General features: G+C 43.9%; 2 protein-coding genes across 2 annotated transcripts; one reads left to right on the top strand and one right to left on the bottom strand.

Annotated features, from left to right (window-relative positions):
- The first annotated feature begins 6,957 nt into the window (after positions 1-6,957).
- On the top strand, positions 6,958-19,070 carry LOC135705526 (mitochondrial ornithine transporter 1). The gene is made up of 2 exons (XM_065227303.1): positions 6,958-7,915; positions 18,113-19,070. Exons 1-2 carry the CDS (start codon positions 7,849-7,851, stop codon positions 18,961-18,963), a joined length of 918 nt encoding a protein of 305 aa, XP_065083375.1. The 5' UTR covers positions 6,958-7,848; the 3' UTR covers positions 18,964-19,070.
- On the bottom strand, positions 18,993-21,226 carry LOC135705512 (uncharacterized). The gene is made up of 2 exons (XM_065227282.1): positions 19,271-21,226; positions 18,993-19,177 (listed from the first exon to the last, which is right to left on the bottom strand). The coding sequence occupies exons 1-2, from the start codon at positions 21,143-21,145 to the stop codon at positions 19,088-19,090; spliced, it is 1,965 nt and encodes a 654-aa protein (XP_065083354.1). The 5' UTR covers positions 21,146-21,226; the 3' UTR covers positions 18,993-19,087.
- Between the last annotated feature and the right edge of the window lie 3,155 nt (positions 21,227-24,381).

Here is a 24,381-nt window from a genome sequence, read left to right as displayed (position 1 = left end):
TTTTAATATTTTAACTATTAAGTCAATTCAACTAATAACAAATTTAGACATTTAAAAAGGGCCTATCATCTTTTGTAAACAACATTTCTAGATAAACATTTCAAAAGGTCCTATCTGCATTGATCGATTCTCTTCATCGACTTTCTCTTCCATTAATAACTCAACTTCAAAAGCATTCCCTCCTGTATTCAACGTTCGAAGCACAAGATAGAAACTTCTGCTATCAAACTGTGTGGCGAAAATAGCAACAAATGTATTTGCGTAGGCGTGGTTATCAAAAGAGAAAGTCGATGAAGAGAATCGATCAAAGCAGATAGGACCATTTGAAATGTTCATCAAGATTTGTAAAACTCCTTATGCGTAAATAGAAGCTTGCCTATGCAAACCAACAACACCATTGGTTATAGTACGTTCAGACTACAGAGTTATAACATGTTATAACGGTTTTCAAGTAATTTCAACACAGAAAACACCATCAAGAAAGCGCTATAACATGTTACAACTCTCCATTCTGGACGGCGTTTTAGTGGAAATTCTCCTCTTCGTGATAGAGTTTGTAGTTTGTGCTAGGCCCTATTCAAATGATACGCGAGAGTTTTGAAGTACTCGTACGTTTATCTTGTGCCAAACATCCGACAAGAAATATAAGATCCGTACTAGCTGTTGATTCACATCAGGGTATTGAAAAATAATTTGTCCAACAGGAATTCACAACATCACTGGAAAGTACATTAACATTTTAATACTGTCAACTATCTACAACTCGAAGTCCAGAAACTCGATATCAAGTTATACTACCATAGCAAAAATAAATGTCATGGCTAATGGAAAACCGCTTTTGGATGGGATTGTTATTCTATAGCTCGATGGTCCGTTCTCGATGAGAAAGCACGCATTGCATAGTAGGTATATGCAGGGAACTCCATTTGTATTGCCTGAGATTGGACCAATATTCCATAAAAGTAGTAGTACACATGCACATATCCAGAACAACATGTGAAAAGGGCATACAAGCTTTTTGTAAACAAACCTTTGTAGGCCCTTTTCTCACCAACCGAGAGTCGCTCACGCAAACCAGCAATATCATCGGGAAGGGGAAAGTGTCCCCTACCCGGTGGTGTTAAAGGTTTGCGTTGGTGTCATATGGGTGGCGAGAAAAGGGCATAAGAAGGTTTGTTTACAAAAAGCTTGTATGCCCTTTTCACATGTTGTTCTGGATATATATTTTTGTTCCTGAAAACTCGAGAAATTTGCGATGTATTAAAAAAAAATCGGGATGTGCTTTGAGAATTCCCGCGAAACATTTAACAAGGGATGTTTTACTTCGTGGAACTTGCATGTCACCATGTAGTCACTGCTATCCGATGGTGTTTGTCTCGGTGTTTGTAATATCGAACTAATTCAGTAACCTATCTATAGATAGGTTACTGAATTAGTTCGATATTACAAACACCGAGACAAACACCATCGGATAGCAGCGATGATAGCAGTGACTACATGGTGACATGCAAGTTCCACGAAGTAAAACATCCCTTGTTAAATGTGTATACACATTATCTAATCCCAGTCAAAGCGAATCTTTTCCGTAAATTTATTTTTTTTAACTTTCTATATTCTTCATCTTTACTTATTGCATGAGATGTGCACCCGGTATATTTAGTCACTTTTTCTTTTTGTCCTCAGCAGCATCTTTCTGTAAAGTTCTTAAACGCAGTATTACTGAAAACGAAGGCATTGCGAAGCCAAAAAATAAAACTCACTAGGATCTTTCACTGGTAAATGCACAAACCTGAACATGACGATCAGGACCTGTTTGTTGGTGGTTAGATAGAGGCAAGAGTACTAGTTGCTTTTCTATAATTACTAGATAACCCGGCCTGACCGTTCCGTCAACGTTTATGAATTGCAAACTGAAAATTCAATATCAATATTTTTGACTTGTCGCGCTTACGTTTGATGCAATAGGAAGAATACACTAGAATACATAAATATTCAATTATATACCAGATATAGACTTACTTGTACCGGGCTGTCAAGTTGTGCACCCGGTTTTTAATCTCATCCGTTGTAACCGCGTGTCCATGCTGCTCAAAAAGAACTCGCATTTCCTCGAAAACATGATTATTTTTTCGAGCCCCACGCAGATCTTGCAACTTTACTTCCCACATTTCGAGTAGCAGATCAACTTGATCGGGTGTCCAAGGATTTCGTTTGCTCTTCGTGCGCTTTCTTTTCTCCTCCATTGTAATATTTAAAATGTTTTTAGCAATTGAAAATGTACTCGTAACATAAAAAAAAGCTAAAATGGAACGCGAAATTTAAAAACAAAAATGGAACGCGAGACTGAACGAACTCAAGGAAAGGTGTCAGAATTCTGAAGATGACATTTTGAAGAAAAAAATGCCGACCAGCTCTATCGTGGCCGTGTTGCTAGCAGTCACTTAATCAATTTCTGACAAGCATGGATCGTGATATGAGCTATATCAAGCACTCTTCGTGATATAGGTTGACAGATCGTTGTATGGGATATCACGTAATATAGAACGTGATATAGCTGCTATATCACGAATCGCTCTATATCACGTGATATAGTGCGTAATGTGAACGGGGTTGTTAGCTTCATGTTAGCATTTCCAACCAACTCTGAAAATCGTTAACTTCGCGTATGAAGTAACATAAAAAAAAAAACACTTTGAGATTTTTTAGGTTTTCCACAGGAAACCATGAGACAAATTTTACTCATCGCTGAGTTCCTGCACTTGTGGTGATTATGAGTGAACTAAACTCAAATTTGGGTCGCTCTCATTCGCCGAGCTGATTTATGAAGTTGACCGCCCCTCGGCTGGATCCCTACTAAGGCTGTGGTCCATTTGGTGAATTTTCACTTAAATTTGACACTTCGAAACTAAATTATAATGTTCGAAAATCCCTCTGTTGTTGATCGGCCAATTTTCGAGAAGGTGTGTGTCAAAATGGATTCCTTGTCTGTCAGATATAAGTCTGCTGGAATAGCAGGTTAATTTGGAAATTTTCCATCTGTCAAGTTTAAGTGAAAATTCGCCAAATGGAACACAGCCTAAAGCTTTACACTACACCGGTGCTACACCGCAAAAACGAAAACGACATTAGAGCAACCGTAACGGTACGCTGCTAAACTCATTTTAGCAACCTCCATCATAGCGCAGCTACCATATCGGGGGTTGCCATACGAGTAACTAAAATAGCAGTCGGCTTCTCAGTGAGAAACGAGGGGGACAACTCTATCTACGATGCAGAAAAGATTGTGTTTTGCTGTGGCTAGCTGCGCGCACGCTGAGTAGATAGAAAGAAGATTGATGACGATTCTGAAGATTTCCTGCAAAAAGATGATGCGCGATGCAAGTAGATGCGACAAATGAAAGCAGATTTTTCGAAGATTGATTCGCTAGTGTGAGATTTGTTGAGTATCTAAACTTGAGATTTAGATGTGTCGCCCCCCTCGGTGAGAAACGCGTTACCAAATTTAGAGCAACCGTAACGGTCGTTGTCATTTGCGCGACTATTTCAACAGCGCACAGCCGAGGGGGACGACTCTATCTACGATGCTGAAAAGATTGTGTTTTGCTGTGGCTAGCTGCGCGCACGCTGAGTAGATAGAAAGAAGATTGATGACGATTCTGAAGATTTCCTGCAAAAAGATGATGCGCGATGCAAGTAGATGCGACAAATGAAAGCAGATTTTTCGAAGATTGATTCGCTAGTGTGAGATTTGTTGAGCATCTAAACTTGAGATTTAGATGTGTCGCCCCCCTCGCGCACAGCGCTCTCATTTTAGTGTAGTCACTCTTCTCCACACCGGTCGCTGCTATCGCGGTTATCAAATTACTCGCCGTAGTCCGTACACAGAGAAAAAAAATACCTTAAATTTAAGTTATTTTTACTTAAATTTGGGTAATTTTGAGTTCTGCATCCCACTCTCACTTTTTGTTGTTATCAAAAACGGAACGAGAGATTCGACTTTCTCAAGACTATCTTTCAATAAGCTAGTAGTGAGTATATGTGATATTCTCAAATTAGAGTCAATTAAACTTAATTTTGGGTAGAAAATACTCACGAGTAAGTAATTATTTTTGCCGTAGTCAAATGTAAACTACTATAAACGGTTTACTGAAAATTAGCTTATTGAACGGAACATGGGAGATGAGTGAAAAGAACTTAATTTTGGGTAATTTTTTGGTTCCGTGTACCGGTAGTGAGCATTTTGACATTTCTACGAATAGCAACCTTTATCCCGCGCTGCTAAATTTGGTAACGCGTTTCTCACCGAGAAGCCGACTGCTATTTCAGTTACTCGTATGGCAACCCCCGATACGGTAGCTGCGCTATGATGAGGGCTGCTAAAATGAGTTTAGCAGCGTACCGTTATGGTTGCTCTAATGTCGTTTTCGTTAATTGGAATGTTCTAGAGTCGGTGTATAATGAGTCACGCCAAGAGTGAAGCCAAGTCTACCTATTGAACTGTCAAACCGGCTACCTATCGTGCAAAGTAAACAAGCATTACGATGCTATGAAAGGTCCACGAAAGGAATTGCAATTAATTATTAAATATACACGCAGTGAGCATTACATTTGTCATGCGATACGTTTTGTAATGATCAGTAATGACAATTTCTACTATTTTTCCTTAAGATAATTCTACAAAATCACTGATATAATGATTTACTACAGCCGTTATTTTTTTTCCTCGCTAGAAGTCATTTGAAGTTGATGCAGAAGTCCTCTGTTGCCAAGTGAAAAGAAAGGGAATCTTTCGAAAACCGTATTGCGAGTTCAACTGTTTTTCTCTTGGCGTGACTCATTATACACCGACTCTAGAATGTTCGATTGGCTCAGATTATGACAGTTCATTTGGCTCAGACATTCTCTCCGCCCATCTTTCCCTCTGAGTATTTCTAGTTTTGACCGATCTTGGTGAATTGTACCCAAATTTGGGTAGTTTTGAAATAGCGTGTAGTATTCGTGAGATCCTGGCTTGGAGAACGAATGATTTTCCTGAAGGGGACATGTGAACCTGTGAACCCATATCATGGAGAACAGGTCTGGCAATGTGAATTAGTCATCTCTTTCATTCTCCCCCTGTTTTTATGCAACAACGAATGGGACGCCATAGAGTTTGCTAAAGTATGATGGTGTCAGTGATTTGTTTTCATCGGGAAAATTTTCCGCTATGAACAGGGTGGCCAGACCTACCGATTTATCGGTAGTCCTACCGATTTTCGGGATGCCTACCGATTCACAGACGAAAGGTTAAAAACTACCGATTTTTCACTTTTCTTACCGAGAATTACAGATTTTTAGTAATCTTGACAAATGTTCAATAACTTCCAATGTTTTGTTTTCTGTGTAGTCATAATTAGAAATATTGATTTCGGCACGTTTAATACCATTGACAGACATACAAAGCAGCACCGTTGTACCATAGAGGTAACTCTAAGACTAGTAGGTCCCGAAGAAACGTGCTCAACTTTTTTGCTCAGCTCTGCACAGCAAAAAAAGTTGTTGAATATTACATCGAAACTGCTGCAACCAGGTCAATCCATCGGTTGTGTAATATCACATTGTACGATGTACATCGATTTTGCGAACAAAATTACATCCATTGATGTAATATTGTATCTGCTTTTTGCTATTACATCATTATTTCATACATCAGCTTGAATTACGTTGATCGATATTACATTTTTTTTTGCTGTGTGGTACTATCTTCGGTCCCAAGCTAATCGATTCACCCCTCGAAACATAGGAAAATCCACGAACCCCTCATTTTATCTGTCAAACTTTCATACCGAATCAAAACAAACACAGTGTAGTGCTGAAATTTCGACTAGAATGGGTTACGTTAATCGATTTGCTTGGGACCAATAGGTTTCAAGTTTCGGGAAAGCCTTCTTGAGACGGCTTACCGATAACTACCGATACAAGTTTTGAGAAGCTACCGATAATGAAAAAAATAATCTGGCCACCCTGGCTATGAAGTTTTTTTTTCCCGCTGAAAACATTTTGCATATACGTATTGCGTACGATAAACGTCAGCAATCTCTATGCTCAGTTCCATTTAAAATCGAGTGAATAATGAGAATGACGGCAAGTTTCACATTGCCAGACCTGTTCTGCTGGCTTGTGCACAGTAGCACTGCAGCAACAGGCGCTGAAAGCATCACAAACACATAGACAAGACCACGTGCTTGCATAGCAACACGCCGTAATATATATAGATACATGTATTTAGTTATAAATTAGTGTGTGACAGCATGGTCCCACACTAATCCGAAGTTTGGTTTGTTTTTTTTTTTTTTTCCGTCGATCTTGTTTTCCGTGCTGAGCACCAATGCTACCGACGTGCCAGGAAGGCAGCTCCCACACCTGGACCCTACCTATCGACCCATCAACTCATGAACCGGGGACCAACGGCTTTACTTCCCATCCGATGGAAGGCGTGATCAGAGATGTTATGCCTCAGAACATCCCGGCGGCGCCGACTGGGATTGAACCCAGACCTGCTGGGGTGAGAGGTAATCACGCTTACCACTACACCACCGGCGCCGTTACTAATCCGAAGTATAGTCGCTATATTAATATAGCGACTATAATCCGAAGTGATTCGTGATTTGGGCGTAATTGCTTTTGTGAACAAACACGTCAATCGCCTATTGCTATCGAATAAAGGTTCGATCTCGAAAACTAACAATACAATCAGGTAGAGGAATTATTTTTCTATCATTTGGTATAGTGTGTTTGCGAGATTGAGCTTAAATTTGCAATAATCAGCAATTTGCAAAAGCAATTACGTCCAAATGACGAATCACTCCGGTAAATACTACTCCACACTACTGCACTTGTAATTTGCCGAGTAGTTTGCTGCATAATCATCGATAACAAGCATGGCAAAAAGCAGTAGTACTCGTGGTGTCGGTACAGTACAAGTCGTGGGTACCTGGAAAAACAAGTCCTGATAAGAAACCTGCTGAGTGGGTAGCTTCGTTGGAGTAAAAGTGTAATCTCACTGCCATTGAACCAATCAGTCCCAGCATCCCGCTACGCCATAATCAAGTGACTAACCATCATTGTTTATGAGTCCACACGGAGAACAAGATAAGCACATCCCGTCTTCCGAAGCTTATCAGCGTCTACAATAGAGAAAGAGATAGGCACATCACTTGCACAAATATTTTGGACGAATCTACCTCTGATAAGCGTTTGGTTCAAGTGCGCAAAAATCATCGTTTCTACCCACATATACCTAGATGAAGCAGCTCAGTCGCACGGCACAGTTGAAGGAGTGAAGACCTTTTTTTCCAACCGAGAGGGCAAGAGTTAAAACTTGTTTATCAACAGGTACCTACCTACCACACCACATCACACGGTTGTGTGATAAGGAAGAGACATCGTCCCTAGTGCGAGCCCCCAGCAGAGGAACGAGTCGAACACGCCTTAGACGGTGTCGTGCATAAGAAGACGCAAATTTGCAAAGCAACATTCTGCTGACGCAATCGAGTGCCCCGGTTGTGTGGTGGACGCACGACGGGTTCAAGTCTGACTGAGAAAAAGGCAGCAGCGTGGCCAGCAACTGTAACGAGCGAAGGCACTCCTGAATAGTGCTGGACTGTGCTGATAAGCAAACAGAGTCGTCATTATCGTGCTAAATCATTCGTCTTCCAAGTCCCGGTGAATAGAAGGAACGCGGTTTGATTAGGGTGAAGAATCTGTATTGTTTACTCTAGTGGGCGCATGATCTTGAGAACTAAGATTCGGGGTTTGTAGAGAACATAATTTCGGAAATTACGTCTGACAACAATAAGCTGATCGAAAATGCACGGAAAAGGCGAAGGCAGCGGGTTCAAAACGGGTCTGATTGACTTCACGGCAGGATCGTTGGGTAAGTTTTAATCGTTGTAGTTAGTAGTTGTATGTAGTAAGGCGCGACTTTCTAAATTGAAAGCTTCTATCCAGGCAGTGACTGCTGCGATGTAAACTGTGAAAACATGTTGTTTGAAGCACAATGTGAATTTTAATCACTCAGTGGATTCTGATGCCTTGTTCAGACTACACAGTTATAACGTAGTATAAAACGCTAGTCAGACTGAGCAGTTATAACATGTTATAAATCTATCTTGATGATATTTTCCATGTCGATAATTATTATAATACCCTTGTAACATGACACAACCCACAACTCTGTAGTATGAATATATGTCGCTATATATATAGTCTGGCGGATAGAATTTCGATCTTTAAAAAAGTGGAACCAATTCAATATATTGCAGATGAACAATTGAAAATATACTACCAACTTTTATAAACAAAATTTTGATAGTTCTTTCCTCGCCAATCGGACAGTTGATTCCCGAGATTCTATCCACCAGACTATAAATATATCCTCACCTCAATGGGTCTGGGTTTAACCCCAGGCGAGGTCTGTGGGATTTTTCTGAGGCATGCAATGGTCACCTCTTCCTTCAGAAGCGAAGTAAAGTCGTTGGTCCCGGCCCATGTGTGTTGATGAGCGAGTTGATGAGTGCGATATATCCTACGCAGGTTAGGATACCGCCTCCCTGCACTCCTGCACATTCGATTGTCGTCAATGGATGACAATCAATGTCCGTCGATGATTGTCACTAGGTTGCGGAACAGAGACCGACGTTAAATAAAGGAATTAAGAAGAAGACTATACATATAACGACTTTAGTCTGAACGTGGTATAAGAATCGTTTAAAAAAACAATAACATTGATTACAATTCTTCCGGACTTATTCGAGTGATAAGGGGCGAATTTTGTCCGGCACGTGCTTGCCTCAAACCCATCCCAATGGAAATGTTGGTCACGCATGCTGCATGCATCGCTGACAATGAGCCGGATTTGGAAATCAGCTATCAATGCGTATAAAGAGGATCCCGCGTCGACTGCATGATCATTGTGTCAGAAACCTTCTAATCTACATATGATTCATACGCGAATTAAACGTTAGGCTAAAACATGAAGGCTGATGTTCTCTGATCTACCTAGAAATACTCGGTACATCCCTGAAAGTGATTAAACTGCCCAAAAATCTTTAAGCTTCTCTGGAGTTCCCAGCACTTCCCTGAAGATTTCGGAACTTTGCTGAAGTTTTTGGAAATTCCCTGAATTTTTCGGAACTTCTGTAAAGTTCCTGAAATTTCTTTGAAGTATATTCTTTGAAATTCTAGAAATTCTCCTGAAGGTTTTGGTACTGTCCTGAAATAAATGGAACTGGACTACTGTTCTAAAATACGTCTTAAGATTTCTTAACATTTCAGGAGTTGGACCTCCTTTATGTTCTCGGAACAACTTAAGTTGTTCTGAAGCTAATGGTGCTGTCTTGAATTTATTGAAACTAACCTTAACAGATCTGAACTTCCTGAAGTGACAGGGACTGCCCATAAGTTAAAGTTTTAACATATAACTTTTAACGTTACTTTTTGTGTGTTATTTTTCAATGACGCTGCATCTACCATTGGCAACAAGTGCAAGCTCGTATATGCTGATGATCTAAAAATCTATTTGGTGGTACGCTGCATCGAGAACTGCCTTTCTCCTGCAAAGGTTGCTTAACATGTTCGTTCACTGGTGCCGCTCGAACAAATACCCGATAATTTATGAATACCACATCGATGACCTGGCAATGAGCAATTCAAGTTTGCTTTAATAAAACATTATTTTGTTCGTTAAGTCTCGGCCTGTTCATTATTGCCCCGTCCTGTCCACGTAGTTCCTTCAGGTTATGGGCTTGTCTACGAAGGAAAGCTCCGGAATTCCGCAGTTGACTGGAACGAACTTCGAGAATTGGCGGTTTCAACTGTGCGGCAGAAGTTTCGGACGTATTAACCAAGCCAGTTCCAAGGTGAATCGGACCAGGGAAGGGTGAAGTGTTTGCAGACAGATCGGAAAGCGAAGTTCTTGCTAGTTGGATTCCTTTCTGATGAATGTCTAGGCATAGTACGGGACAAGGAGACTGCTCGAGAAATGTGGAAGGCACTGGAAGACACATATGCGAAGAAGTTTGTAGCAAGTCAGACCCTGTTGCGGAAGCAGTAGGCCAGGCTCCGTATGAAATAAGGAACTTCGATGCGGCATCATTTTCAACAGTTCGACGATATCATACGCCAACTCACATCGGCAGGCGCGAAGCTCGAAGAGAACGACATGGTATCGCAATTATTTCTCACCCTTCCCGATAGCTACGACTCCCTTGTAACGGCTCTAGAGAATATCAATGAGAACGACCTCACTTTGTAGGCTGTGAAACAGCGGTTACTGGCTGAAGAATCCAAGCGGTGTGATAGGCTGAAAGATTCGAGCGAAGACAAGGCAGCAGCGTTTGTTGGACACAGAAATAAGAAGCAACGAAAGTTCAACGGAAAGTGTCATCGATGTGGCAAAACTGACCACATGATGAAAGATTGTCCTGTCAAGAAGAGCGATGGTAACGTCAACGCAGCGGTTGGAAGCAAAGCAGTTTCGTTCATGGTGAACCAGAAGCAACCGAAGGTGCAGAACAAGCGAACCATCTTCTACGTGGACTCCGGATGTAGCGACCATCTGGTTGACAGTTTAGATTGCATGCAGTCGGTCCGGAAGCTCAAACAACCTTTCGTTATTGATGTGGCCAAAGATGGTGTTGGGAAATATGAAGGCGGAGTCAAGGGGATTTCCAAAGAAGGTATTCTGTTTCAGATGAAAAATGTAATTTTCGTACCAGAGCTGCGAGGCAACCTGCTTTCTGTCAAGAAGATGTCCCAAGCCGGGATTGACGTGTTGTTCAAGCAAGGTGATGCGGCGATCGGTGTGGCACAGTTGCGACGAGATCTCTACGAGTTGGAGTTAGATCTGGACTTGGTAGGACCTACAGCAAATCTCTGCGCAGCGGAGGTCAGCAATCTCTGGCATCGTCGTTTCGGTCACGCCAGTCAGACCACGATGAATACGTTATTTCGACACAATATGGTGGAAGGTCTTGGTCCAAAAGTTGATTCAATTGGATTCTGTGACACATGTGTGCTTGGAAAGCAGTGCAGAGAACCCTTCAACGGAACTCGTGAGCGAGCCAGTCGATTGCTAGAGCGGATACATTCGGATGTGTGCGAACCAATCGATCCGCCGGCTTGAGATGGATCGAGATATTCGTCTCCTTTATAGATGACTACAGCCATGTTACGTGCATCTACCTGATGAAGAGAAAGTCCGAAGTTTTCGTACATTTTCAAGAGTATGAAGCCATGGTAACCACCCAGTTTGAAAAACGAATTTGCAAGCTAACTGTCGACCAGGGACGTGAGTACATATTGCTCCGGAAAACAGAAAGCGTACAACAAACGAAAGGGAATTCAAATTGCATACTCACCTGAACAAAATGGCGTGGCTGAACGGTTCAACCGAACCCTAGTAGAAAAGGTGAGAACCATGCTTATCGACTCAAATATGCCAAAGTTCATGTGGTCGGAGGCAGCACTTACTGGAACGTTGTTAAACCGGTGTCCTACTGCTGCTCTGTCGGATAATCGTACACCTGCTGAGCACTGGACAGGTGCGAAGCCTGATCCCTCCAAGCTGCGTATCTTTGGATGTAAAGCGTTTTCGTGGGTTCCAAACCAGCTGAAGAAGAAGTTGGACAACAAGAGTCGGGAGGCGGTCATGATTGGCTATGCTCCAAATGGCTACCGCTTATGGGACAGAAAAGCAAGAAAAGTATTCATCTCTCGTGACATCAAGTTCGATGAAGCTTCTTTACCATACGCAAATGAAGAAGATGAAGGCTCGAAGGTTCCCTTAGTGATTCCCATGCTGTATCCGCCAGGGGGGGACAATTCGTCGGCCGAACAAGAAGCAGTAGCTGTTATCGAAAGCGAAACCGAAGATTAAGTCGATCCGGATACGCAAAGCACCGTTGATCTGGATGAAGAACCAACCGAAGAAGCTCCATCCGAAAACCCTGGGGCGCTCCCTTCAACATAGAGGTGGACTAATCAGAGTCTGACACTAGGCGCAGTGAACGGGAGCGCAGGCTCCCAGGTAAGTTACTTGACTTCTTTACTGGGTTTAGAGCAACATCTGCTGGTAAAAACTCAACTCTCCCAGATCCCCCGGAATCGAAGATCGAGAAGATCGACAGCTCTGGATGACCGCAGTTAGAGACGAGTTAAAATCTCTTGAGGAGAATAAGGTGTGGACGACGGTGGAATGCCCTGCCGGTGTCAAGCCCTTGCAGTCGAAGTGGGTCTTTCGCGTGAAAGAGGATGAAGAAGGAAACGATGCAAGGCAAGACTGGTAGTCAAAGGTTTCTTGCAGAAGGCTGATCTGGACTACAATGAAACATATGCGCCGGTTGCGAAGTTGACGACGATTCGAATTGTGCTGGCCGTAAGCGTACAAAGGGGATTCCAGTTCCATCAGATGGACGTCAAGACGGCGTTCCTTCATGGTGAGCTACAAGAGAGAATCTTCATGTCTGTTCCGGATGGCGTCAAGGCAGACCCTGGGCCAGTGTGCCAGCTACAGAAATCGTTGTATGGTCTGAAGCAGTCTCCTCTTTGTTGGAACGAAAAATTCAATCAAGCGCTGCTGAAGCTAGGTTTCACACGTTCCAAGCACGACTATTGTCTATACACCCGTATCGACAAGAGGGGGAAAGACGTTGTTTTCATCGTGCTGTATGTCGATGATCTCCTGATAGCAGGTATGCAGCTGACCACCATAATGAAGCTGAAACGCGAACTGTCGGCGATGTTTGAAAAATGACCGATTGTGGAGAGTTGATTCACTTTTTTGGGAGGAAGATACGGTAGGATCAACAAAATGGTAGAATGATGCTGTCTCAAGAAACCAGCCTGGAAAAGATCTTGCAGAAGTTCGGCATGGCGGAGTGCAATGCAACAAGGACGCCAATGGAGAAAGGATTGAAATTGGATCGTCAAGTGGCCGAAGGTGTTCAAGAACCGTACCGTGAATTATTGGGAAGCTTGATGTACGTGATGATGTCCACAAGGTCCGGTGCTTTCCTATCGGATATCTGGGGAGATTCCAACTTCAACCTGGTCAACAACATTGGACAGGTGTGAAACGGGTTGTATGATACTTTACTCGAGAGAATCAAGCGGCGCCACTCATCGGGTTTGCTGATTCAGACTGGGCCACCGTCAGCATCGGACCGGAAATCAGTAAGCGGATGTTTTCCGTGTTTTCGGATGTACTATTGCGTGGTCAAGCAAGCTGCAACTTCTTCAAGCGAAGCTGAATATGTAGCGTTGAGTGCTGCAGCATTGGAAGCAATATGACTAGTCGGTGTTCTGCCGGTGCCAAACACATCGACATTAAATACCATTTTCTTCGTGATCATGTCGCTGCTGGTAAGCTATTGATGGAGCCGATTGCCAGCAACAACCAGTTGGCTGACTTCTTCACTAAATCGTTGGACGTCGGACGATTTGAGGAAATTCGGACGATGCTGGGACTATCCAAGCGAGAGGGGGTGAAATCCTCGGTGAAATCAAAGTAGTCGTTGGATTACCTGACCTGGTCACTCCTGCTATTTTGTGCTGTCATTCCAATTCAAGAGCTCAATGTGAGCAATTCAAGTTTGCTTTAATAAAACATTATTTTGTTCGTTAAGTCTCGGCCCGTTTATTATTGCCCCGTCCTGTCCACGTAGTTCCTTCAATGATACTGTTCTTAGCAGAGTGGATCAAGTGACGGATCTTGGTGTAGTATTGGACTCGAAGCTTTCCTTTCATTCCCATTATGCGTCGATTATTTCCAAGGCTAATCGTCAACTTGGCTTCATCTCTAAGATTGCCAAGAATTTCACGGATCCATACTGTCTAAAAGCATTGTATTGTTCAAAATGCTTCATTTGTATGAGCTCCAAACGACGTAACATGGAACATAAGAATCGAGCGTGTGCAAAAAAGATTCATACGGCTTGCGCTCAGAAACCTACCGTGGCGTGATCCTATGAACCTTCCAGCGTATCCCGATAGATGTCGTCTGCTTGACCTCGAAATGCTTGATCTAAGACGTAAGCTACAACAGGCTACGTTTATAGCTAAAATACTCAACGGTGACGTCGATTGCCATCACCTTCTGTCTAGTAGGATGTTACGTCAGCAATCCCTGATGCAACCGAGCTTTCATCGTACTCTCTATGGCTACATCCAGCCTATTTGTGCAATGGTTCGTATGCTTGTATCCGTGGAGTCTGCGTTTGATTTTGGTATGGCCACACCTCAATTTGTAAATAGAGTAAGAAGATTGAAGCTTATTGAAGATAATGAATAGTGTATTCATTAAGACAACTTTGTGAGATGGATTATTAAATAAATAAGAGCTCTGAAATTCCCTGAAGTTCTTGCTACTCTTCTGATGATGTTCCTGGATTTGCTCTGAAATTAATTAAACTGCCGTCAAGATCTCTAAATGTTCCGACCTGATGTCTGCACTTCCATGAATTTCTCGCAACTTCTGAGAAGTTTCTCATTTCTAGCGTTCAGAATCATAAGGACCTAACTGCGATGATCGATTCTTTTCATCGATTTTCTCTTCGTATTGTCACAGTTCAGTGAACTAATTTTCCGAAATAATCAAAATACAATGTAGTGAAAGGTTGTATAAGCAAGCAAAAGCAACATCAAACGCATCGAGAAATGCTATTCTAGTGGAGTTATTAACGTAAGAGAAAATCTATGAAGAGAATCGATCATCGCAGTTAGGCCCTTATGATTCTGAACACTAGATTTTAAATTTTTGACTATCTTTAAAACTTCTAGAAGGTTATCGCAATTTCCTGATAGACTGCCCGAAGTTACGTAACTTCCCTTAAGATATTTAAACTCAACTGAAGTTTTAGAAACTTCTGTAAAGATCCTGCATTTTTTACTCAAATTAATAGAACTGCCCAAAGCTATTTGTTTTCTAGACATTTTCCTGAAATCTATGGAACTGCCTGAAGCTATCGCAACATACCCTACCAAGATCTTATAACTTCTTCCGGAGTGGCCATGTCCACGAAACTTCAACAGAAGATGTAGATAACTGGTAGGGCAGGTGTAGCAACCGGTGGAAACTTTCGATTTTAAATTGGCTCACTACTCGACTAGCCTATTGATCCCAAGCAAATCGATTAACGTACCCCATTCTAGTAAAAATTCTAGTACTAAACAATGTTTGTTTTGATTCGCTATGAAAGTTTGACAGATAAAATGAGGGGTTAGTGGATTTTCTTATGTTTCGAGGGGTGAATCGATTAGCTTAGGACCGAAGAGAGTACCAGGGCTGAGCCAAAAAGTTGAGCACGTTTCTTCGGGACCTTCTGGTCTTAGAGTTACCTCTATGGTTGTAGTCTAAGAGGAAGAGGTGACAATTGGCTTCTTCCTCTTTTATTTATATCTCTATCTCTATCTCTATCTTACGCACATGAAATCGTCCAATCAGGAGCTGGTTCACGTTTGACAGAAAAGTGGTTCATTTTCGCCCGCGTATTGTCACCTCTTCTCTTAGGTTGTAGTGGATCATATCGTATCGTGAGTTTCGCAAGAACTCAATTTACAGTGTCTTTGAGGACATGCTCCCAGTGAAGTTGCTCAGCAACTTTGGGTACAAATCCGATCTTGTTGATGTTACTTCCCATGTACTCAAGATTTACTAAGCTTACTTTTGAAGTTCTCCTGAAATGACCCATTGGGTTCTCTAGTCTTACACTGGATCAAAAAAGCAAAATGGCTAAAGCTTACAACAGGACATGGACACCACAAGTCCTACACCAACTGTCCAAATGGGGTCTTGGAGGAAATATTCTCTACTTTCTGAGGAATTACCTACAGGACAGGACATTCCAGGTGACCATCGGTAATCATCGATCCAACACCAGGCGAGAGGAGACTGGAGTTCCACAGGGCTCCGTAATTGCTGTCACCATCTTCTTGGTGGCAATGAACGGAATCTTTGTGGGACTGCCAAAGGAAATATACATCCTGGTGTATGCGGACGACATCTTGCTCCTAGTAGTCGGGAAAACTCTAAAAGCAATGAAGGTAAAATTGCAGGCGGCGGTCTCTGCGGTTGGTAGATGGGCCGCCAAGACAGGATTTGCGATATCAGCCGAGAAAAGCTCGGTTTCCCATGTCTGCCGGCATGGTCACCGGCCACTACCGACCCCGATTAGGATCGACAAGCAGGCAATCCCCAGGAGGAAATCCATCTCCATACTAGGAGTCACGATTGACCGAAACTTCCGGTTCGGCCCCCACCTCAACGAGGTCAAGGCCAACTGTCGAACAAGACTAAACATCCTTCGCTCCCTATCCGGTCCACACAAGGTGAACAACCGAGGTATTGTGATGAACACCGCCAGATCCATCGTCCACAGCCGACTGACATATGGAATCGAACTTCTATGTGCGTCCAGCGACTCCATCATCTCCCGTCTTGCACCGATATACAACCAGGCTACTCGGATTGCAGCTGGTCTACTGCCATCAACACCAGCCGACGCCGCATGCATTGAGACCGGAACACTACCGTTCCGGTTTTTCATTGCGGAGTCGGTTTGTACGAGAGCCGTGGGACTCGACGAGCAACTCAGCGGAGACGGAGATTTCTATCTCCTCTCGGAGGGGAAACGAATTCTCCAAGAGACCGCCCACCAGGAGCTCCCTCCAGTGTCTAAACTCCACTGGGTCGGAGCCAGGGAGTGGGATGCCTCCCCCATCCGATCAGACAGAACCATGGCCAACCGATTCAGAGCAGGGGACAACTCGGCGGAAATGAGAACCTGCCTCACCGAGCGACTGAGAACGATGTACCATAACCACCAACTCCGATACACCGACGGATCGAAGGCTAGGGGCAGAGTAGGTTTTGGAGTAACTGATGGCCGAACATCCCATTTCTGGAAACTCCCGGACCAATGCTCGGTCTTCTCAGCAGAAGCAGCAGCCCTACATTACGCGGCCTCCCTACCATCCTCCTCCCCTCTATGCATACTCACGGACTCCGCCAGCGCTCTGGCTGCATTGGAATCTTCCACTGCACGCCACCCGTGGATTCAGGCCATCCAGAAGCACACACAACCCGGCACCACCTTCATGTGGATACCGGGCCACTGCGGAATCGCCGGTAACATTGAAGCCGACCACCTCGCGGCCATCGGACGAAGCGACCGTCTTGCCCACAAGTCGGTCCCCAGACAAGACCTGAAAGTCTGGATAAAATCTACCATCAGGTCAGCATGGGGCAACGAATGGAACAGCAACCAAGAGCTTTTCATTAGAAAGGTCAAAGGGGAAACGGCCCCATGGACGGACACCAAAAGTTACGCGGAACAGAGAATACTCTCCAGACTTCGAACCGGTCACACCCGGATTACTCACAACATGGGAAGCAGCAGCGGTGGAGGCTTCCGGAGGAAATGCGACGCGTGCCGAACAACGATGACGGTTGAGCACATCCTTATCAACTGCCCGTGTTTCCACGGATCACGGGAGTTGTACGGTATGGCCGACAACATTCGGGACGTCCTCCAAAACGACCGGTAGCGGAAATCCAACTCATCTGCTTTACGAAGGAAGCAGGAATCTACAAAAATATTTAAAATACGATATTGACAGCAGGCCCGGCAACCCTGCCGGCAGCGGCTGCCAGGGTCACCTGGCAGTTTCTGCCGGTGGGGCTCTACCGGGGTCCTGAATTTAGTCACTATAACACGAAAAATACTAACACTAAGTGCTTAGCATCCTTCTACGGATTCTGAATCCTAAACAGGTATTCCTCGATATAACGTAACAGTCACTTTTGACTTCCATCGTCGATATCTCACAAATAACAATTCAGTCATATAAATTAGCATGACCAATGCTGTTATTACTTTGTTTGATTTAGTGATTGTTAACTAGAAATCAACGACGAACTGTTATACGTAACATCGTATTGTGTTTTCGTTTCACGACATCTCTCGTTTGCACTCTAAATCAGAACACATCATGTGTCTTCTTCTTTATCTCACTATAATCCAACTCAATACTGATATATTCCAAATAAGTAATCGTTCCCCCTCTCCCCCCACAGGTGGAGTGGCCCTGGTGTACGTCAGCCAACCGATGGACACGGTCAAGGTGAAAATGCAAACCTTCCCAACGCTGTACAAAAACATGATCGACTGCACCGTAAACACCTTCAAACGGGATGGCGTCGTGCGGGGTCTGTACGCCGGAACCCTTCCGGCCGTGGTGGCCAACGTTGCCGAAAATTCAGTATTATTCGCTGCCTACGGAGCGTGCCAAAAACTGGTAGTGATGGTGGAACGGAAATCATCCGTCGCCGAACTGACGGCCCTGGACAATGCCACGGCCGGATTCGTAGCGGCCTTCTTCTCGTCCTTCACCCTCTGCCCAACGGAACTGATCAAATGCAAACTGCAAGCCCTCCGGGAGATGCAGCAGAACAATCTGAAACCGAACGAAAAGGTCCCTAAGGTTTCACCCTTCCTGCTGACGCGGCAAATTCTACGATCCGAAGGCATTCCGGGTATGTTCCGCGGGTTGACGTCAACGTTTGCGAGAGAAATGCCAGGGTACTTCTTCTTTTTCGGCGGATACGAGGCAACACGAGACCTTTTGGCAAAACCGGGACAATCGAAGGACGATATTGGACCGCTGAAGACGATGGTCGCAGGAGCAGTCGGAGGGGTGGCCCTGTGGACGGCAATCTTCCCAGCGGATGTGATCAAAAGTAGGATACAGGTGCAAAGTCTGAGGCTCAGCATGACCCAGGTGGGAGTGGATATTTTCCGAAAGGAGGGAGCACTTGCATTCTACAATGGACTGAAGCCGACAATTGTTCGGACAATCCCGGCCACGGCGGTTCTTTTTGTCGTCTACGAGTATACGAAAAAGCTGATGAACGAGTTGTTTGTATAGAATTTCTTGTTTTAGTTATTAATCTATTGCGGCCTTTATACGGGTTAGAAATAAGTAATAAAGCAACAACGATCTATTGTAGAAATGGCTGGTTTGAGTTGTTATTGGGACTACGTACCTTCTCCTATCGCTTGCCCAACAGCGGGTTTAGCTTATCGAACAAGAAAACCTCTTTTGCCTCCAGCGATTCCAACGGCCACTCATGCCACGGTATCTGTTTCGAAAGACAATAGCCATCAGCAATCCATCAATCAATGCAAAATTTGTCAAGTCGACATATCTAATGCTAAAACTCAAAACAACTTACCACCAATGTATCGTATCCGATAATCTGCAACTGTTTCAGTTTCATGGCGAAGCCGCCCGTAAAGCGGTTCTGATCCCTCACGTAACAGTTCCATCCTCCCGCGACGACAGCTATCAACCGCAGGTTCTCCTTGCTAGCCTCCTCCTTCAGCAGATACTCTCTGCTCAGTATATCTCCCGAGTACTGTTCCGGACAGTACTCACCCACATCCAGAAACTTCTTCGCCTTATCATCCCACAGCAGTAGAACATCCGGTCGCTGATAGTGCGGCAGCAGGTGTATTATATGAGCAAATTTATGTCGCCTATGAAAAGCGTCCTGAATCTCCATCAACATCCGGTCCGACTTGGTCAGCCGATGGTCCAAACTGGGAACGTAGTCCTGCGTCAGCTTGGCGACCACCTTGAACGACTTTTCAGGGTAGTAGTTTCCATTATACTCTCGATCCTTCAAGTTGATCCGCAAGAATGCATCCAGTGCTATCACTTCCCGGCCAGCTCCGGCCACGTTTCGACCGTAGGTCATGTAGAGGAAGCGCTTCTCAAAGGCGGCTGTTACCAGCTGCTCGCTGTAGATCTCCTTGAGCGAAAGAAAGTTCAACAGCGAGAGGTAACTTTTGGGGTATTGAGTTATCTCAGTAATCCTAGTGGGAAGCTCTTCAACGATCGCATTTAACAGAACAAGATCCTTATTACCCTCAAACGTCATGTTGTAATGACCGATGATGAACGCTATCCGTTCCATGTCCTTCAGTCGCATCAGCTTTATATCTTTGGTAAACCGTTCAATGATGACTGCAAGACTCGCCTGGTGGCACATGTGGATGTCCGATCCGAGCAGAGCCAAATGTAGACAGCAGAAAAGTGACAATCTTGGAATCTCCGGAATGTACGCCGTTAACAGTCGTTCCATCGATGATGCCTGAGGAATCCTTGAAGAATATCGCAACAGTTTCAAAATCGCTGCCAAGCTTATGTCCTTTACATCCTTCGCGTGATGGGTCACAAGGTGGTAGATCCTTTCAATCAGCTCCGCACTCCTGACAGGAGTCTTAGTCTTGAAGAATCCCATGCAAAGAATCGAGATGTCATCGATTTCAAAGTCGAAAAAGTTCCTCTTCAGATTGAACTCAATATCTATCATGTTCTCCACCGGCGTCCGCGTCAGGTTGATATAGAACACCGTCCGAACCAGTTGATCCCGCGGAAGCTTCCTCAACCGGGAGCTAATCTTCCACATAGCCTTCCCGACAAAATTGCCCACTTTTGTCACCCTCAGTGGGTACCACTGGTCCGCCATAAACAGCAACTTTTCCGTATTCCACTGTGATACCCGCCCAAGGCACACCCGATCCGCTGCATTCCAAATTTCCACAAAGTTTCTCGTGTCAACTGTCGGAATATCCGGTCCAATTTCTGCCAGCAGACGCAATGTCTCCACTAGTTCCTCATCGCTAAGCTCTGCCATCCTCCCAACTATCGCTTCCACAAAACCATCGAATCTCCTGTCGGAAATGCACACACCATCCCGCTTGCAAACATCCACCACCCGGTGAAACTGATCCAGAACATCCCGCACCGAGTACGACTCCCAATTGCCTACCTCGGTGAAATCCAATTCCTTTCCATCAATCGCCAATCGCTGTAGTGAATGCACCGCAAACTGCTGCTGTTGATGCTGCAGGATACTGTGGGCGAAGTCATTTTCCGTGTCGGAGAACTTTTTCACACGGAACACTCCGGATGAGTGCAACGCGGCTACCGGGAAACGTTTCGTTACATCACCACATTTCAGAGCCTTTACGCGGTTCACTGCCGACTGCACTCCTGCTCGCAGCGGATGGGAGACGATGCGCCTCAAGCACGGGGACAGCATCTCGAGGGTTTTACGTTGATTTCACGGTCGGAATCCGGGACATATTTTCAAGAAAAACGATGCCGAAAAAGTTACGCGAGGATGAAGACGGGGATCACAACAAAACGGGTGATAATATGCGCGCAAGCCGAATTTGACAGGAGGTTGCACCAATCCACGCACACATAATGCATTTTTTGAGAGCACGTGGACGATGCATTTCTGGGCCTTCAGGAACGTTCGGTTGACGAAGCGAAATGCACTGGTCCAGTGTGAACAGCAAGGTTCATTTTTTGTTTAGATAATTTGTTGTCACAAATTGAGCCTGAATTTGAAATTCCGTGCACACAAAATTTCTTAAATTATGTACTTTTTTTGCTGAATTCAATCTGTTTACCGATTGTTTTGTAAAATACTGTGTTTTACCGCTCTTCAGCATTTAAAATGATGAATTTCTGTAATTTTCAGAAAATTTACGAAAACTGTAGATGAAATTACGGATTGAAACTGTAAATGTTTGCAATTCCGTAGTAGTGCAAAAAAATTAACTATGCAAATAATGATTTGTGATGTAATTATACAAGTAAACTTATTCTTTGTTCGCTTTTTAAAAGTTGTTTACTGGGTTACGACTATAGTCGGTATATATATTCTTAAAATTTCTGGAAAGATCTCGAAATTCCTGAAAAGTTCTGAGAACTTTTGGAAAGTTTTCAGAATTTCTAGGGAGTTCTTGAAATATATTGAAAGTTCTGATAAGTTACGAGAACTCCCCAGAAGTTCTCAGAAGTTCACAGAATTTTTCAGGAATTCTGCAGTTTTTTCCAGAAATGATGAGAATTTCACAGAAGTTCCGAGGACTCCTCACAGATTCCGCGAAGATCCGAAAACTTACCAGAAATTTCCAAAAAATCCTACTGCCTCCCTAATAAAAACGTTATGGTTATTTAGCTTAATGACGTGTTTTGGGTATCATACAAACCATTTGGGGAATAGTTCTATGATTTAAGTTATAAGTTATAGTATTTTTATTAGGGCCGTCATTGCCACAGATAATGGGGGTGCCTAGGGAGTCTGGCCCCTCCAGAATGATCCAGGATCCCACCAGATTTTTTTTTTTTTTTTATTCTATTGCGAAGTTTTTCTTCAATTAGACTCCAGTAATTTTAATTTCGTTGTTCTCAAATTTCGCTTTCAATTTCGCTCTCACCAATCCCACCTTTTGGAACATATATCTAGATAGAGCTGGAATTAGGGCGTAACGGCTTTTGTAAACAATGACTTCTCTCGATGATTTCTAGAAAGCCAAGGCTCGCCCACTCAAATCAACGTCACTATTGGGTAGGGGAAGACTTCCTTAATAAACAAATACCATAAACGAACAATAACCCAAATAGTCAAACTTTTCCACAAATCGTTAAGCAAAATAATAACCATAACAAATTTATTAGGGTTATGTTGGTTGGCGTGAGCGTGCCTTGAGTTTCGAGAAATCATCGAGAGAAGTCATTGTTTACAAAAGCTGTTACGCCCTAAATCCAGCTCTATCAAGATATAACACTTGGTTTCCATAACATTTTTTCTGATGTTTACTTTTGACTCCTTTGTTCCAAACCAGCTGCTTAATCCTCTTCCAAAGACCTTTTTGACGTTTAATCGTCTTTTTCTATCTAAAACATATGGATGAATGGACGGTTTGTTTTCCCACTATAGAGAATAGTGACGTTTAAGGTGATTCCTTGAAGAGTCCACAAATGGCCTAGACTATACATGCACTTCCACTTCGAATTTTCAATGACTCAAATCTCGGAAATCGGTACCCCATTTCACCTGAAATTGCTACTTCATGTGTGCTGCAGTGCAGCAAACGTATAGTAGCAAATTGAATGTTGCACGTGTCGTAGATGCTGATATTTGTGCACTTAAAGTTTCGAAGTAGTTCCGAGAATAAGGATGTCACCGAGGATGTCACAGCAATTCACCTTAATGTACGCACACTAGCGGGAGCAACACCGTGTTTAGTTATTTATTGTTTTCCTCTGGCTAACCTAAAAAATGTATGAAAGTAGATCTGTCAAAATGAGTTTGACATCGATTTGTTATGCATTTTCCTCGGACATTCACTAACACGATCTCACATATCGCACCAATACAACCGGACGTGAAAATCTCTATTCTGTTGCCCTCTTGCTCGCACTCGTTCGATTTAAATGGTGCAGTAGTGTGCGCCGATTAAACGTCAAAAAGCTTTATAATGTTTACTTTTGACCTATAGTTGCTATATATTGACTACATTTTGGCCGGCACCGGTGGTGTAGTGGTAGGCGTGACTGCTTTCTCACTCCAATGGGTCTGAGTTCAATCCTAGCCGAGGTTAGTGGGCTTTTGAGGCATAAAAATCTCTGGTCACGTCTTCCTTCGGATCCTACGCAGGTGTGGAGGCTGCCTTACTGCACATTCGATTTCCGACGGAAATTTTCCTGTTGTAAAAATCAATAACTGTTCATTCCACAATCGCACTTCGTCTAGTACAGACGTTTAAATAAACCTTTCTCCGTTTTTTCTTGCTAAACCATATACTTCGTTTGGAGTCTCCCGTTTGTCCGTTCAAGATGTTATGGGCACCACCGCGAAGGACGTTTCGTGCAACATCCCGTTGCTGCGTGGAAGCGGAGCTGACTTCCAAAATTGGAGCTATCGAGTGCGTCTGTTCCTGGAAGCCAAAGGCGTCGCGGATGTGCTGACTGAGGTGGCTCCAACGGAACAAGCTGCAAAGAAGAAGTTTGAAGAAACGGACCGGATCTCGAAGGCGTTGCTGGTGGGTTTCCTGTCGGACGAATGCCTTGAGATCGTTCGAGAGAAGGCGACCACGAAGGAGATGTGGGTCAGTCTGGAGGCGGCTTATGCGAAGAAGTCTGTCGCGAGCCAAACGTTAGTACGGAAGCAGTTGGCTTGTTTGCGGATGAAGGAAGGGGACATGCGGACGCATCTTGAATTTGACGGGCTCGTGAGAACATTGAAGACGGCCGGAGCAACTATGGCGGAAAGTGATCTGGTGTCGCAGCTTTTCTTGACGCTTCCAGACTCTTTCGATCCCCTAGTCACGGCCCTGGAGAACGTCGCGGAAGAAGATTTGAATTTGGACCTCGTCAAGCAGCGTCTATTGGCTGAAGAAAGGAAGCGATCCGACCGGCAGGGCGATTCAGTTGAAGACAAGTTGGCAGCGTTCTCGGGTGACTCAAGATCCCAAAAGAAGT

This window comes from Ochlerotatus camptorhynchus, unplaced genomic scaffold (genome assembly GCF_037179485.1).
Source record: "Ochlerotatus camptorhynchus isolate MF236.1 unplaced genomic scaffold, CSIRO-AGI_Acam_v1.1 ptg000268l, whole genome shotgun sequence".
NCBI classification, from domain to species: domain Eukaryota; kingdom Metazoa; phylum Arthropoda; class Insecta; order Diptera; family Culicidae; genus Ochlerotatus; species Ochlerotatus camptorhynchus.
Note: the sequence above shows the minus strand (reverse complement) of the source record. Positions and strands in the feature narration are given on the sequence as shown.

Bases quoted from the DNA above. Each gene is read 5' to 3' on its own strand.
- LOC135705526 (XM_065227303.1), top strand. From the start codon at position 7,849: ATGCACGGAAAAGGCGAAGGCAGCGGGTTCAAAACGGGTCTGATTGAC. The intron at 7,916-18,112 runs GTAAGTTTTAAT...CTCCCCCCACAG, and splicing joins CTTCACGGCAGGATCGTTGG to GTGGAGTGGCCCTGGTGTAC.
- LOC135705512 (XM_065227282.1), bottom strand. From the start codon at position 21,145: ATGCTGTCCCCGTGCTTGAGGCGCATCGTCTCCCATCCGCTGCGAGCA. The intron at 19,178-19,270 runs GTAAGTTGTTTT...CTTTCGAAACAG, and splicing joins TCGGATACGATACATTGGTG to ATACCGTGGCATGAGTGGCC.